Source organism: Tympanuchus pallidicinctus, unplaced genomic scaffold (assembly GCF_026119805.1).
Source record: "Tympanuchus pallidicinctus isolate F22 unplaced genomic scaffold, pur_lepc_1.0 scaffold7, whole genome shotgun sequence".
NCBI classification, from domain to species: domain Eukaryota; kingdom Metazoa; phylum Chordata; class Aves; order Galliformes; family Phasianidae; genus Tympanuchus; species Tympanuchus pallidicinctus.
Window position 1 is genome coordinate 15341240 of NW_026294791.1, and position 17152 is coordinate 15358391.

Sequence of the window (17152 nt, forward strand, 5' to 3'; positions counted from 1 at the left end):
TCAGCCGTGATACTGAGAAGGCAACCAAAGTCACTGAATAAAAGAACAAAGAAAGGAGAAAAAGAAAAATATGACAAAATCAAATCTTGCCTTAACCACAGTCTTCACTGAAGTTTATGGAAGAGGAGGAAACAGGCAGCAACGCAGATCTCAATCAACTGTTTTTCACAGTTTGTTGGTATTAGTTGCTTCAAATAAATGAATCACAGCATCAACTGTTAATAAACTGATATATACTTTATTGTGCACAAGAGACTAAGATGACATGAAACTGTGGTTATCAAAACTTTACAACTAAGCACTTCCCACAAGTCTCTGAAATACTGAACATAAAGTGTAGTACAAATGGGATGTTCTGACTGGCCACAGGTATTAGCAAGTATATTTCTATTGTTCTTGGATTTAAAAAAAAATCTGGCATTTGGATCCTAAAGAAATATACTTATCTATTTAAAGGTGAGAATACTGTGTGGAACTGGTAGGTACATGGCAGCGAAATATGGTTTACTCCATGAACATCCCCAAAATGACAAACAACAAGATGGCAGATCAGTCACCTCACAGGAAGGGCTGTCAGCACAACCAACAGTACAGTCTTCTTGTGAAGCGTGAGGTAGATATACGTAACAGAAAGAATGGTACATACATACATACAAGAAATGGTTAGAAAAAGGCAGGGGAACGTTTACAATCATCGACATCTACAGACATTTTGGAAAATCCATTTCCATGCGGGAAACACTGCAAAAACATTCTAACACAGAAAGCTCTGACTTCTTGAAACATCAATATAGTAATGTCCAACACCAGAGGCTCTAACAGGTTAGTGATTAGGCAGCGAATGTCACAACAAGCAGTATGGTTTGGAGTTTAAGTATGTTACTGATAGCTTTCAGAGAAAAGGTGTCCCTTTTAAACCCAGTCCTCCCATTGTTGCATAAGAAGTTCCTTTGGAGTGAATTTGATTAGGCTAAAAGTTGCCACTGTGATGAGGCAGCACGCGGCCAGCCCCCTGAAGCCCTGCTTTAAAGGCGTGTGCTGGGACATCAGTAGTACACATATGTCCCGGTGGCTTTCCACAACAGGCAGACATTTGCCACATGAAATTCAGTGTGACAAGCCCAGCTTCAATTGCATTGAGAATGAGTGACTTTGCAGTTACATATTCAGATAGCTTGCCACACCAAATACAGAGACTTGCAGTAGACATGAATAGCTGTTATAAAAGCAGAGCTTACAGGTGTATCAGTACTCTCACAGGCAACTTAATAGCTGGAAAGTACTATTGGTTTCTGTAATAAAGCTATTAACTTGGAACGTCCACTTTAGTTCCCTCTCTCTCTTGAATCAGAAACGCCTCTTCCATCTGCTGAAGAATTACATGTATTTTTGGTAATCTCCAATAGCCAATCAATTCAGATTGATTAAAATTTCTGAATTAAACAGCTAAGTACACTAAGTTCAGTTAATTAAAATATTTGAAATCAAAGCCAATAAACTGAATCTTTGAACTTTATATATTTTTGGTTTATCCAACAGTAAATATAAATCTCTACATCATTTTAAAATTAGAGTATTTTTTTATAAAAACATTCTTAATGCAGCACATTTCCCTCAAAAATATAGTTATCTATTTTACATAGAAGTTTTTCACCCATCCCTCCCAACAACCAAATTTAAAACTTCTTATGAGAAACTACTCAATAAAATATCTGAAGGAAAGGGTTAAAACAAGGAAAGAATTTACAGAGTATGTAAATTTCACAGTAACTGAAATTAAACATTTCATATAGAGTAACTTACATTTATCTAAAACATTTAAATATATCTTTATACACAAATTTAATGTAGTAAAATATAGCTATGATTGAACTTAAAGACTCTAGTCTTCTTTGAAGACATCTTTAAAGACTTTACACATAGAATATGCTTTTACAATACATTCTGCTGAAGGTTAGGGCAAAGCACTTTCTTTTTGACCACACAGGTAGCACCTTCATCCTCTTATCAGAACCAATCCTGCACACTCTTGTGCATGGGTAGAACTACACTTGCATGACAATTCCTGCTGATGTTTGCAGGAAAACTCATTGGCTTGGTAACATAAAGCCTATGGCAACATAAGCTTTTCACATGCTTAACTCTGCACTGGATGTCTCTATAGACTCTGAGAATACCAGTAAATTGTAGAGCTGAGCACGCTCAGGTACTATGAAGATGATGCACGTAGCTACCCACAGGCATGAATGTTTGCAGGATTAGTAACAAATTTGGTTCAAATTGAGCAATATTCTTCTACCCAGCTCTGGGCACTTAACGTCCATTGCATATCTTGCACTTTGACCACCCTCGCATCAGCAAGGCACAAGTGTAGAATCAGCGAAAGAAATCTGCAGCTCAGACTTCAGAGCAGACTATCACTCTAGTGTAATCAATTCCCTTCTCCTCTTGCAAAACACAGGTAATCTTTACTGAAATTAATGAAAGTTAGTTACCCCACTTGTAGAGGAAAACAACACTCATTTTTCCTTAAAGGAGAAGGATCAGTAGGACACATTAAAATTACAAAGTGGCAACATAACAGTCAAAGAATCACACATTAAAAATTACTTATTGTTTCTTCTCATTTGGCATCTAGTCAAAGGTCAAGCTATGGCAATTCACTAAAAAAGAAAATCACTGAGACAATTAGTACCTTTTTGTGCTTTCTGCATTTCAACATTATTTTGGGACTACTGGATTGCAATCTTCATACAATGGTTTGGCACAAACAACTGCATACTTAAGAGAATAGTTTAGTTTCATACGTGGCATTTTACAAAAACAATAGGCTTTACTGCACATTCTCTGTACCCTCTCAAAATCATCTTTTATTTCAAAGGGAATTTGAGGGGAGCTAAAGGAGTAGAACCACCATCACCTTTTTTTTCTTAATCTCCTCTATCTACCCATTGAGAACCAACGTGCCTGATTTTTCATACATATGCATTTTATGTTTTACATATGGAAGGAACGCTCAACTAATTTTGCAGTTGTTGAAATAACAAGTTTGGATCTAAATGTTGAGATATACATCTATTTGTATAAGGACACTGCCATTAAATGTACACACACATTTATACTAGTGCACAAGAACGTTATTTATCTCACTGCTTGTGTGTGTTTGTATTTGGTATAGCAGATTAAAAAAAAAATCTCTCATTATAGAGCTTTGGCCTGGAAAAGAGGGAAGGGAATGTTAGAGCATGCTTTTCTCCCATTACCAAATCAACGTGCATTAAAACAGAAATAACTGGAACAAACCTGAGGCTGCAAACACAACAGAAAAGCAAATGAGATGCTGTAGCTGTAAGCTTAACAAAACAAAGGTTACTCATAAGTTGCTAACATAGCTGAAGTAATAACATGTTATTAATCAAAGAGATTTCACCTTCAGGCTTTCTCGTTTAGACAAATAGAAATCTTTTGACCTAAGATAATTTTTGTTCTGCTTATCTTTTTGAATTCCCTTAATGAATACCTTGTGTCAATGAGACAGTTTAGGGAAAAAGAGTCATATAGACAAAGCAGCATTTTTCCAAACTGGCAAAGATTTCACATTGAGGGCCAAGAGACCCCTAGAACAGGTTGCAGTACTGTAACATTAGTAGCTTTGTCACATGTAGCATAACACGCTATAGATCCAAAAGGCTGTGCTTACCCATGCATTGTGTGCACGTGTACACACACATGCACATAGTGGCTTCCCCAAAAGAAAATCAGTCTTTTTTTCTGTAGAACAATCTATCCTCACGTTTTCATAAAGGAACCAAACTTTGAGCATTAAAACGCTGATGTCAGCAACACACAGTCCTTTGAACCTCTGCACTCCTATGCTGTTCCTCAGTGTTGCTCTCCCCAGCTAGGTTGCACTGCTGCTGGAACAAGGAGTGCTCTGCGTGCTGCCAATGCTGTGCGCTGCGCTGCTGTTCTCAGAGGCTGGTGGGGATGTAGGGACCTGCCGTCTTCCAGCTGCTTCCCCTGAGGGAAAAGGGAGAGAAAAAAGGAGATGGAGGGAGAGAAGTGGAAAGTGTTAGTTGTGACAGAAAATATTCCATTCCTTCCCAGTCTTTCTCCTCTTCTGGTGGTTTTCATTTCCATACAACTAATGCTTTGGGTGACAGATCTCAGAGTACTGCTGAAGATGCGACCATACTTTGTTACCTCAGCATCGCTATGCACGTGGGGAAAACAGTATTGTTTTTTTCTTAATCACTGTAAAAGCAGCAGATAGAAATGACCAAGATGGACACTGTCCACCTTTTGTTGTCAGCCATCACTCAGGTGTGTCTTGCTACGTGACTGACAACATCACAGCTTTCTCTGTTATATGGAGAAAGGTCAGTGAAATGCAGACTTTTGTTCCAACGCCAATTCACAGAAGAGTGCATTTGCTGTAATTGAGAAGCTGGAGCTAAAGACAAAGTTCATCAGTCAGCAGGATACCACATATCCTGAGACATGATCCATTTCCTAGTGTAGAAAAACAACGGGCTATGCTGCAATCTTGACTTGATGTACTCTGAACATAACATGTAGGAAGTTCCCTTACAGCTGCCACAGTATGTGCAGCACTTACAACTCAGTAAGAACAAGCCTCACCACTTCTTGTAAATTGTTTATTGACAATAAATTAAAAGCTCTTTGTTATCTGGATTGCCAAATCAAGCACTCAGGAGTTAAAGACAGATTTATGCCTCCTGGTAAAACCTAGATTTCATCTGCTCTCTTCATGTCCCTTCTGCATATGTGGCAGGGATCCTCTGGAAGAAATCCAGCTCTTACTGCATTGTGTCACAAAGTAAATGCCCAAAATATCACATTGAGGCCACATAGGAAATCATAAATAATATATATACAAAAAAGCCCCAGTTATTTATTTTAAAGTTTCAGTGCTCACTTTTGTAACCTCTTTTGTAGCAATATTACAAAATAGCCTCTTTAGAACAGATGTGAAAATGAAGTTTATGTGATTTACACTGCCACTGCCCCCCTGCAAAGGCAGGGGGTTGGAACTAGATGATCTTTATGTTCACTTCCAACCCAAACTGTTCTATGATTCTATAATGATTGCCTGGAGGTTAAGTCAGAGATCTCAGCACAGTAACAGAGAAATAACTGCCATGCAAAGCCATGAAACAACCCACAGCAGCCAGCAGCACACAGTCACTCTACCAGCGAAGTTGCAAGAAGGAAATATTTTGCTGGATCGCAGGCAGGAATAATCAGGAAAGCCGAAGACTGGTGGATCTCCAGCCTCGTGAGCTTAGGAAGGCTGCAGACTCCCGCCCTGTGTGTTGCCCGAGGTTATCTGATCCCATGGGCAAGGTCTGCCAGTAGCTGAAGAAAGGTGGAGTCCAATTCTTCTTTCCTACCCAGAGCAAGCACATCAATAACAGGGTCACAGAACAAGGACAGGTTCTCCTATAGGTGCCTCATGGCATACTTCATGCCCTTGCTTCTAGCATCCCGTGCTCCTCAAGAAGGGACCCTCGGGGCTGCATGTTCTTAATGTCTTGCATCTCAGGCCAAAGCCAACAGATTTCCACCGGATGAAGAAAACATACTTCTGCTGGCTGCAGAGCCCTCAGAGTCTACTCTGAACAAGGGAGGTCTGAGGATTTCTCACAGCAGAGGCTGCAGGCATTCTTTGTAACAGGAATTGCTGGGGTCACTGCAAGCTTGTGCTGCAGCCACAGCTGTAAGCCCAGGCACAGCCCTGGAGCACACAGACCTGCCTTGCACCCTGCTGCTCTTGGGACGGGGAAGGCAGAAGGGAAAGAAAAAAAACAAGTAAACCGCTAAATTCATTGCCCAGGAGGCCAATGAAATGTTGTGTGGGAGGATCAGTCTCACCCTCGCAGACATGAAGTACAGCCTTGGCTTTTGTGAGCAGATTTGATTCTGTTCTCTACGGGGTAAGAAATATCCACATAGCTCACCAGGAAAATGCAGATTTCTGCTTACAGGCAACAAGTCAGAATCCATCCCCAGCCATCCACACATAAAATGTGTTTCACCCCTAACCTGCATTAGAAACAGCTTTGTAACTCATCAGAATAAGCTGCACCAAATCAGCGTTTTGTGTTACCGTACTGTAAAGACTTTCATAAGCCTTGTTTGGATAGCTTCTCCTTCCTAGCTGCTCCCTTCTCCAGTTGTTTGTGCATAAGCCCTCCTTCCTTCGTACAAAAGGATATATTTACAGAGGCAGGAATAAACAAACTCCCTTTCACTAAAGAGAAGGAAAATCATCAGAAGGCAGCGAAGGGCTAACCCCAGCTGGCAGCGTTGGAGGAGGCAGCTCTGGCTGGGCTCCCCTAGTGGGGCCCCAGCCTCCCCCCGCTGTCTCCCATTTACAAACCACAGTTACACAGCTCTGCATCAGCGTGTCAGAGCAATCTGGATGTATTTAACCAGAAATTCATTTACAAGCTAAGTGTGTATTTTTATTATTAAAAAATATATATATATATTTTTATGGAAAAGTGACAGGCATGTCGGCCTCTGTGCAATCCCTGTGACGCTACCTGCTCCTTTCAGTTTCTCTTGGAAGCGTCCTACAGGCACTTCCCTTCAGTTTGGGATGGCAGCCCCCTCCCTCACTGGCATCCCCCGCTGGAATTCAATTTCCTCTTCAGTACTTCATCTCTAGAGCATTATTGGCAGCTCCCATACACCCCAATCAGCTGTGGAATAAATTTTCAAAGACCGGAAGAAAAGAAACTTTGTCACTGCGATATTACAAACACAGACCAACAACTGTACTTGGACGGGCTGATTTCTCCTGCATCTTATTTCCTAAACACCCAGCAAAGATGCAGCACAGCATTTTTAAAGAATATTCAAGAAATGGACTTAAAGAAATGTAAATTATTGCTAAAGAGGCATTCCCCATCTGTCTTCTTGTAAACAGCTTAGAGTATCCAACGTTACTGAACCAGGACTACTCAAAATGGACATGTCTATTGACAGTAAACAAGCTTTTACTCATCCGAGCGCGACAACATGCACTTTATTATTCACACTTAGGAAAGCTGCCAGTTGTACTCCCTGTCCAGGAAGTCTGAATGTTTGCTTTTCTATCTCCATCTGCCAAATATAATTGGTTGCTATGTCAGTTTATTTTAAATCAGATCCCATTTAAAAAAAAAAAAAAAAAAAAGAAAGAAAAAAAAGAAGTGGGGGAGGAGAAATGCATTTAACTTCTCAGACTTTGGAACATTCTATCCTGTTAACTTGCAGCACTACCTGAAGCAGAAAAAAGCACTACCTTACAGTATGAAGTGATTGACGTTCCATGTAACAGCTTTCTGTTTACACCTTTGGATATAGGTTTGGCAGCCTCACTAGCTTACAGATTTGTGCATGTCCTTTCCTAAACAAAACCACTTACTCCTATTAAGACAGACACTTGATAGATATTTATGTGTCTAATTTTGAAGGGTTTCTGAAACTGCACAATCTGCAAGAATTTTTGTTTCTTCATGTAATCTTCATCTTCAGCAAATCTCTGCTGCTTTCCTGTTGTTCTCAAGGCCTCTCAGTCAAAAATAATGCTGCTGCCAGTCACTTTTAAAGGCCTTTAATCGACTGGGCAAAGAATCAAAAGTAGGGAATTGTTTTGCAGAAAGGTGGGCTAAAATTCCTCCTCCAAGGTTGCAAGCACAGCTTCTCTTTTCTCCTCCCTTACTACCTATTGTACCTTCGGACAACTCCATACTGAATTGTTTCAGAGAGCCATGCACAATTTTAAAGCAAAATTTTGATGCTTTTGATAGAAATCTCTTATATTTTAATCACTGAGAACAGTGAAAGTCCTACGTGAGAGACAAAAACAAAACACAACTCCTGCTTAATATTTTGAGATTAAATTCTACTTATTTTTAGTTCTTTTTTTTTTTTGCTATCAACTGAGATTTTGATGGTAACAGCCAATACAGATGAATAAAGGAGCTCATACACGTAAAGCTTTCCCCATGCTAGAATGAGCCTGCCAACAGAGCCATTCTGGTAAAATCATATCAGCAAACCTTCTCACTACTGGCAAAAAGGTAGCTTTTTGCTGTATTGTACTTCACACACTCCCAGCTGGCATTCTCCATCAGCATAGCTTGTCCCCATTCTCTGAGTATCATTATAATATATAACTTCAGAGTTAACTCACTTTCCAATTTTTGGTCTAAATAACAGGTTGGAATAGAAACTCAGCATTATTTGCAACAAAAGATGAGATTTTAAAGAGCAATACAACAGAGGGTGAATTCTGTAACAGCAAAAGACAGCCACTCTGTAGATGATGTTTAGATAACTTTTTTTTCCTCCTTATTTTAATAAGTCTGCAGTGAACTCCCAAATGTTTCCACTGCAGCTGGATTATCTTGTCCATCACAGCAGTTGTCCTCTAAGAGGCTGTCCCTGCCAGAACTTTCACTGTACTCTGCTGAAGTTCTGCTTTGTAGATACAAGTTGTTATGCACAGAAAAATTACACGCGCAGGAACGTAGGCTCACTTTCAAAATCCAACCCAGATAACTTCCTAGATAATTTTCTCATCTCACTGCTGCGATTCTCTGACCTGATGAGTTACAGCACCTCCTTACTTTTCTTTTTGTTTTTTTCTTCTAAGTCATTTCTTCTCTTTGTCAGGCCTTTTTCTCCACTTATTTTCATCTCTTAAACACAAAGTCGGGGCAGCTGTCTTCTTCACTACTTTTACAGGGTAACTATGACTGATCTACTCTGTTAATGTAATAATTTTAATGGGATTGGTCCAAGCCTTGCTGTTAGTGAAGGATTTATCATGTTGCTTCTGAGTGTTCCATTATTACTGATATATAACATGTGCCCACAGTTGATTCTGCATATGAACAGAATCTCAACTTTCCCCAAACACAGAACCAACAATATTAATTTAACAACTGTTTTACTGTTTTTGTTAGTAAGTGTTGCCTATTTGGAAATTATTTGCTATTTAGCCATCAAAGTCACACTTACGTTTCTTGCATAATATTTTGTTAGTACATGGGGTAGGATAATACTGTTTATACTTATGATCCCAACATTTACAGTTTCCACATTTGCCTCTGAATTCCAAACAAGCTTCATACACAGCTGATGCATTGGGGAGTATTAAAATGCTTACACGAAGTTGCTGTACTGTCAACTGGAAATAAAACAGATTTTTTCCGAATTAACATAAGCTTCTAGGTCATAATATTTACAGGAGCTCTGACCCGACAGGACCAGATTCTTACTGGTCCTTACACTTATGTAGCTTCCATAAGGTCTTAAATGCAGAGGAAAACCCACAGTAGCCTGTAATGTGCTATGGGACAATCCTAGGGCTCCAGAGCTGCACAGGTTTGGAGTAGATGACCTCACATTCTCCCCACCTCCTAAAGATCTTGGCAGGGTCTTGCAGTGTTAAAAATGGAAGTAGTTGGCAGTCCAGTATGCTGCAGGGATCCTGAGATACTCAATAATCCGCTGGTAGCCAAGATCACATGACCCAAAGCAAGGCCTTATCACTGTTCAGTCTTTGTTTACATCAAGCCACAAAACAGAGACCTCCCTAAACAAACTCTGCTTCTTATGGTGTTGCACTTCTGATAACTCATCATAGTATGGAAAGAGATATGATAAGGAGACACTGAAAAATTAGCTACGCATAAGAAGTACATCAATTTCAGGCACTTTTTTGGTTATTTGCTTGAGTTAAATTAAAGCAGATTACCTGTGACTTCCACCATCTTGTGCAACAGTTGATGAACAGAAAAATAAATGGCAGGGACAAAATTTCTACGTAATCAAGAGAAACATTTTCAAGTCTAGTTATGTTCAGGAAATGTCAAAGCAAGTAAGGCATTCTCTCAGTCATTCGGCTCAGTGATCACGTCACATCTTGAGCAACATAAATCTAATTTAGTAAATTAAAAAAAACCAACACAAATAAATTAGAAAAAGTAGTATGTGAACCAAAAGGGATACATTAATGGATATGCTAATTAATTTGAAACAGAGATGCTACTAATGATACTGCACAACACAGGAAATCTCAGTTTTAATTTCAAGACCCCAGGTGAGTTTTCAAGACTTACATTTAAGATTAAAAATATATATATATATTTTCATAACACACAACATCTCCTTTTAAGGAAGGGCAGGTATCAATCTACTCATAAATACCAACAGGCTCCTGCAAGGAGTTGCTCACAGAGAAAAGCGAGTGAGAAACAAGGGCAGGATGGCTATTGCTAACTCCCCTCCCCACTCTCATTGCAAGGACTTATACCACACTGCATTTCCTGCACTATGATCTACACTGAGATCACTGAGAGTTCTTACGCTTACCTGTGTGAGAGTAGATAAACCACAGCGCTCCTGTTAGCAGGGCTCCAATTACAAATGCTGCAAAGGCAATGCCCACAACAGTCAGAGTGTCCAAGCCATAGAACACAGCTAAAAAGGCAAACACACAGAATAAGGGCTTTTAATTTTGTCAGTGACAAGTTGTGTTTAAGAACAATTACCCTTAAACTTCCATGGAAAAAGTTGTTTAGCTTTTTTTTTAGTTGAAGTTCATAGTAAATTAAGCACCATTTTAAGGAACAGTGTAGCAGATTAGCATCAAGGAAATAAAAACGATGCTTTTGGAGACTGGCTTCCGTCCAACCAACTGTTCCACATCACAAAATAAAGCTTCAGCTCTGCACACCCAAATGTGCAACACATTGCAAAAACTGAGCATTTTCAGTTGGCCCTTAATAAGTTGCTTTCAATTAAATATCCATTTATCTTAAAAATGTGTTTCACAAAGGCAGGGATTTTTGGCAAAAGATTATTTTAATTTAAATGCCCTAATATTCAAGCAAACTTTTCCCTACATCTCAAACAAGTTCAGTCTGAATTCTAGGTGGAGAACGGAACTGCTGTTAAGAGGAAAGAGATGCCAACAAAAAAGTCAGCAAAAACATAAATAGAAACAATTGAAAAGATTGCCAAATGTGAAAAACAATAACTAAAATTAATTCCAGAACACAGAAATAGAACACTTCTCCCTCCCCCCCCCCACACACACAAGATCACTTTCTAGGGGAGAGGCAATTTTGCAGCAACATTGCAAGGGTAACAGCATCTGGTTCCTTGATACGATGCCCCAGAGCTGAACATCAAAAAAAATTCCAGCTTTTGTCTTTTTTTTTTCTTGGTGATTAGAAATGCTTCAACAACTCTCCTTCATCAACTATTTGGGGGTAATCTTTTCTTACAAAATGGATTTCTAGTTTCAGTATTTTTAATGTCTCCCAGTACGCAGAATGGCTTAGGCCAGCAAATAACATTTTACTGACTAAGCTGGCTGGGAAATAAAATGACTAGATCTTCTCAGTAGTATCCTTCAGGAGAATTCCAGTTCTAAAAACACAACCAACACCCTCACTTTAGAAATAACTACATATGTTCCTGCATTCAACAGATATCCCCATAGATATCCCTCACCCACCAGCTCCTGGGATTCTCAGTGCCATCCCCACTCTGACAAATGTCATTTCCAGCAGTTCCTGTTGGCAAGGGCCTGAGTACCTGTGACCAAGTTTGCATGTGCAAAACTAGATGGACAGTGGCTTAGAAGGCCTTTCTCCCTTTACTAATATAGGACTATTTCTCATTCCTTTGTTGGCACTTGGTCACTTTTAAATGCAAAACAGAAAAGGACTTCCTAAATTCAAATGTTCTTTTTCCATGAGGCACCAGCCCTGTATACTCTTCTCTGAGAGTACTTAGTAAAGAGGAGAAAGTTATCTAGAGACTCATGCAGTAGAAGCATAATTTTTCATCGCCTTTGCTATTTAGAGTAAATTCAGTCTCAAAGCTATGGGGACAGAAATAGAGGGGAAAAAAACCTTTGTTGCACTTCCCCTTCTAATTTTCCCTCTTCTTCATTCATCGCTGATTTTAGCTGCAAATCACCGCCAACTTCCTATTTTATTCTCCTAGAGCCACTTCTCCCCTCTTTCTACCTCTCCAGGATTAGTCACTGACCATGCTGAAAAATGAAATTCACTATATCAAGACAACAGGACAAAAACAAATAAATTAATCCTACATCAATTCAGTGATCTCATCTAGAGCATGGCCTATGAGTACTGGTGCCAAAGTAATTGAGGATGTGAGCAATTGCAGTGCAGCGTAGAAGAGAGGCTTGCCATGGGATACAGGAAATCCTTAAGATGGCATTGCTGCTGAAGCTCTTGTATTGGGAAGTGGTAGCCTTGACAGAGCTGGGGAAAAAACACACACTGGCAAATGAAGTCATTAAGACTGAAATTCTAAGTGGTGTTTTCCCAAATTCAATTTTCACATATAGATATGCTTACAGTTCTTCTCTCTAAAGATCAATAGGAATGCCTACAGCAGCACTAATCAGAATTCTCTTCTGTCTCAATTTAACAAACTCACCCACACACATATAATTCAGAAAGCTTAAATATAATTTTCCTAATTAATCTAATACTAGACAAAGGTTTAAAGCTTAAAAGAGATAGGTTGAAGAGTTACTTACACGGTTGTCTCACATTTGATTTCGGAAGAGAAGAATCTGTTTCAAAACAAATTAAAAAAAATTAGAAAGTTTTACAAAGAGCCTCCAAACTCTGAAAGTAAACTTCAGGATCTGATCAAGCAGAAATACATTAATGGTAATCTTTGAAACCAAAAACTTCAGGAAAACCAGTCCAAATCTTGCTCAGCCTAGAAAAATTCCATTCATATATTGATCATTCCTCAGAAAAACATTATAGAATGAACTACGTTCATGCAAAGTGTGATTTGCTGGCAGGTACATTTCAGCTTCCCACCCAGATAACATCAGTTCTAACCTGCAGTTAAGTCTGGTTAATTCGTATAAGGAGCTCTTAAATGAGCACAGATTACAATGTCAGTCCTGAACAGATTACACTGATCTGGCTACTGACCAGTCACAAACATGAGATATCAGCATGCTAAATCATGGAAACCAAAACAATAAGTGGCTATCTTCTCTAAAGAAAAGTCACTATTATGGCATAATATAAATTCGTTCATCCAAATTGCATGAATATGTGTTGATTCACACGTTAGCTTAATTCCTACTTAGTATTCTGTTTTGAATGTTGTTTTGTTGGGCTTTTTTAGTGATGGTGGGTTGTTTGGTTTGGTTTAAACACACACAGAGAATCAAAGATCATAGCTATTAAACCAAAGTTATTATTCTTGGCATTATCATCATCATTATCAGCATGTAGCAGAAAGTGATTACGTAAATACATGTTAAGAAATGAAGAATTTTCTCCTTTTCTTTGCTTAACTGGCTCCTCTTATCTTTCTCCAAGAATGCCACCTCAAGCAGAAGAGCCAGAGATCCTGGCTTCAGATCCAAGTCTTTGTTTGGTTAGCTGCAGAATTTGCTTCTGTCCTGCCCAGTAACCTAGGGATCTTGTTTAAATTCTGGGAATATTTGAGGGTGTTCAGTGCAATAGCTGTAAAAGGATTTGTTGAGACAGTGCCCCAATACTTATTTTTATATCTTCAGGGACCAGAAAACAAACCAAGCGCAACATAAACAAAGTGGTGCAAAAAAACCCTGAAAATAAATGTTATTTATTTAAAGTGTTCTTAAACCAAGCCAATTTTTCTAGCTTCTTAAACTCAAGTGGCATCACTAAACTGACAGCAATATCCTATAAGGGCATTACACCCTCAGACACATGTGCCTACAATATCCAAATAGCACGTTATTCTTAAACTGCATTACGTTCAGTTGTTCTAACGCATAGTTATCTCCTCCAAATCACTCTTGGCAGGATAGCAGGAAACAGGTGGAACAGTAGTAGGAAACAGGTGAGAAAAGAGGGTTTGGGGGAGCTTGTTCACGCGTAACTGAATGTAACATTTGTGAGGAAAGTTGGACTGAAACCAGGAAGCAATTCACAGCATAAACACAAAAGTGTATGTAAGTGAGTCTGTATAAAACTGTAATAACATCAGTAAGGGAGAAGTAATCAGTCTCATACAGATAAGGCAGTTGTGATTTCTACTAGACTCAGTGACAATCATAAGATCATGGCTGAAGAAAAAAAAAACCTTTGCAATGTTTAGTTTGCTAAGGCTTTTGAAATTTCAAGCATATAATCCTTCACTTGGCTTACAGAGCAGCTGCAATAGCAGTAACTCATAATATGGTCTGCAACAATGAAAGCTGGCCTGTTCACGTGAAAGAAAATTGTGAACAACACCTCCGAGACGTAAATTCTCCAGTTCAGTGACGCAATGTGACTTATTCTCCAAATCTTAGATGTATTGCTCTTTACTTTCAGAAAGGGGTCATTTGATTCACTGCAGAACAACTGCATACCAACAAAGCTACGTTGTTAATGTGCCACTTTGTATTACATCTGAAAGCTGTGATATGCTGGCGGAGATTTCCATGGAACGTCCCACAATTAGACCAAATCACCCACGATACAACAAAATATTCTATCACATCGTTGTCTTGCAACTAATCTTTATAAATTTAGCTCGTCTTTGCACACTAAGACCTTGTGCCTCTCACAAAGGCAACATTCTGAGTGCAGTCCTAGACGGGAGCTGCACACAATGCTCCACACATCAGAAGGGCAAGAGAGCTCAGAGTATAAGTCCATTTATTGAAAGATGAACTTCAGTTGGAGGATTTACTCATCTCCAATAGAAAAGCAAATGAGAAAGTGGGAGCTTTGTAAAAAGAAAGAGCACAGAATCAGGCCAAAGTAGAGATTCAGCTGTATCACATCAACAGATCAATTACCAGCTTTTAATTCATTGTGAATTGATCTGGATTATCAAGAAACTTGTAAAATAAATCATAAGCTGCCTTGAAGAATTAAATAGAAATACTTTTCTCTTAAGTCCTATAGCAATGCTCTATGGTACTATAAATTGTTTGAAAACTAAAAATCTCACACTGTACAATGGAGGTTAAAGAATTTCTTACCCCCATCCTTTGACATTACCTGAAAAGCATTCTGAAATTTCAAGCAGCTTTTGTACACAATTGTAAGATTTTGATATGCACATAAAGCTACTGGAGCTTACTAATTAAACTGCCATGTTAATACAAAAACAAAAAGATAATGTATACCTTCGCCTTCTATGAATGCAACAAAATATGACTAATGCTGTTGCCAGAGGGATTCACCAAAAACTTTCAAACTAAATGAAACAGGAAACAGTTCTCAGTTCCTGTTGCTTAAAACAAAAACAAAAACCAACAAAAACCAACAAACACATTCCTTCCAGTAGCCACCCTTTTGCTTTACAAACTTTTGGGGCTTTAGCATTCTCAAGATCTTGTAATTCTACTGCTATTATTCCTAGATATATATTTACAGACAAAATAAAGAAGTGATGCAGCAAGGAACAGACTACTGCTATTGATCTCTGGGCAACAAGAAGTGCTGGAAACACTAGTGATGTATTCATACTTCTGAAACCAATTTTGTTGCTTAGTACGGTATTCCTTTGTCAATGCTGGGCAAAATCACATTCCAGGGATCAATAATGACCATTAATAGATGGCAACAACTGCCATGATAACTTCTGCCAGGGAAAAGTCTAAACAAATAACAACTTATAAACATAGTATTACCACAAGATTACAAGTTGCTTCATACTTAGAGTACTCTTTTCTTTAAAAGCCCATTTCAAGTGGCTATAAGTACATAATATAATATATTAGATTTATTAAACAAGTCAAGCCCATTTTCATACCTTCTAGTTTTCCTTCATGGGTTATTACAAGAGGCTTGGTGAAGGTTTTTTTGTTGTGCATCATGGCCAAGATCATATCCACATTCAGAGAGGTGCAAGCTTCATCAGGAGGAACACACTGCAGATGGAAAGAACGGTGAGGTCAGAGTCACACAAACACCAGCAGTGTCTGTCAGTCCAGCTCTGCCAGCTGCACAGCTATCTCATAAGTTTTATCAAACGTTGTTTACCAAAAAACATAGGAGAACTTCCAAACAATATCTGTATAACATACAGGCAAAAGTAATCCCAAACAGTGCTTCAGAATGCAACCTTTACATTCATTAAGAATCCTCTAAGATTTATAGGAGTGTTACTCTCGAACTTCAGTTGTTCTTAAAATACATTCTCTGGTAATGAACTTAAACCATATTCATCAATCATAACACAAAATTTGGTGATTTTGTAAATATCAGATAGAATATGAATTTTACTTAGAATCAGTAGAGCAGCGCAAGACCGTTTGCTATAAAAACACCCAAGATGATATAGAACCAAAATGTAGCAGACATGGCAGTACTTAGTTACTTTCTACCCAAGTTGTACTGAGATAAGCTGATCTCAATATTCATAAAAGGAAGGTCAAACACACTTGCAAGATTCCCTACTGTTACACATAACATCGTTTGTCACAGTGTTATGTGAGATTGATAGCAAAGATAAATCTGAACCATTTGCATAATGAAAAGCAATTTCTATTTATCCCTCACAATGAGATTTAAATAGAAATTGTAATTTTTGTTGTCAAAACATATAGCACCATAACCCATAAAATCTTGTACCTAGAAATATGCTCATTATATCAATCCAACAGAAAACCATGCAGTCTCTTCAGATTAAAGTTCAGATTAAAAAAACCCCACAACTTATTATTACTTAAATCAATTTAGACTTTAAAAAAAAAAAAAAAAAGTACTCACCTTAGGCAGTCTTTGTGTATCTCTGTCTTTATTTGTACACAAAGTTAACTCACAATGAAGAAAGAGCAGTGAGATGTTGAATATTGGTTTAAACACAAAGCTGAATCTTTTTTTGTCCTTCTGTGCATGTGCTATTGGGAAGTTCAACTTCTCAGTGCTGTAGAATTTAACAGATTCATCCTTTGGACAAATATTTTCTATAATGGTGTAATCAGACATTCTATCTGGATTTGAAAATGGGGAAACAAAGCACGTTTGAATGGCAAAGCCTAAGGATCTGTCAGCTTTAGTCACAGACACCTGCAATAAAAAGAAACACATAGTAAGATCTCCAAAATGACATTTTTAGTGCACGTTTCATTTGTATT

General features: G+C 38.4%; 1 protein-coding gene across 2 annotated transcripts in view; it reads right to left on the reverse strand.

The window, feature by feature from the left end:
* Positions 1-216: 216 nt before the first annotated feature.
* Positions 217-17152, reverse strand: part of TGFBR3 (transforming growth factor beta receptor 3) — a 116703-nt gene continuing 99767 nt past the window's right edge. For both annotated transcript variants that reach the window (XM_052666541.1, XM_052666539.1), the window contains 5 exons: positions 16785-17084; positions 15826-15943; positions 12602-12637; positions 10393-10500; positions 217-4020 (listed from right to left, as the gene is read on the reverse strand). In XM_052666541.1, the coding sequence (XP_052522501.1) occupies positions 3902-4020; positions 10393-10500; positions 12602-12637; positions 15826-15943; positions 16785-17084 (681 nt within the window). In that variant the 3' untranslated portion in view covers positions 217-3901. The remainder of the gene's footprint in view (positions 4021-10392; positions 10501-12601; positions 12638-15825; positions 15944-16784; positions 17085-17152) is intronic.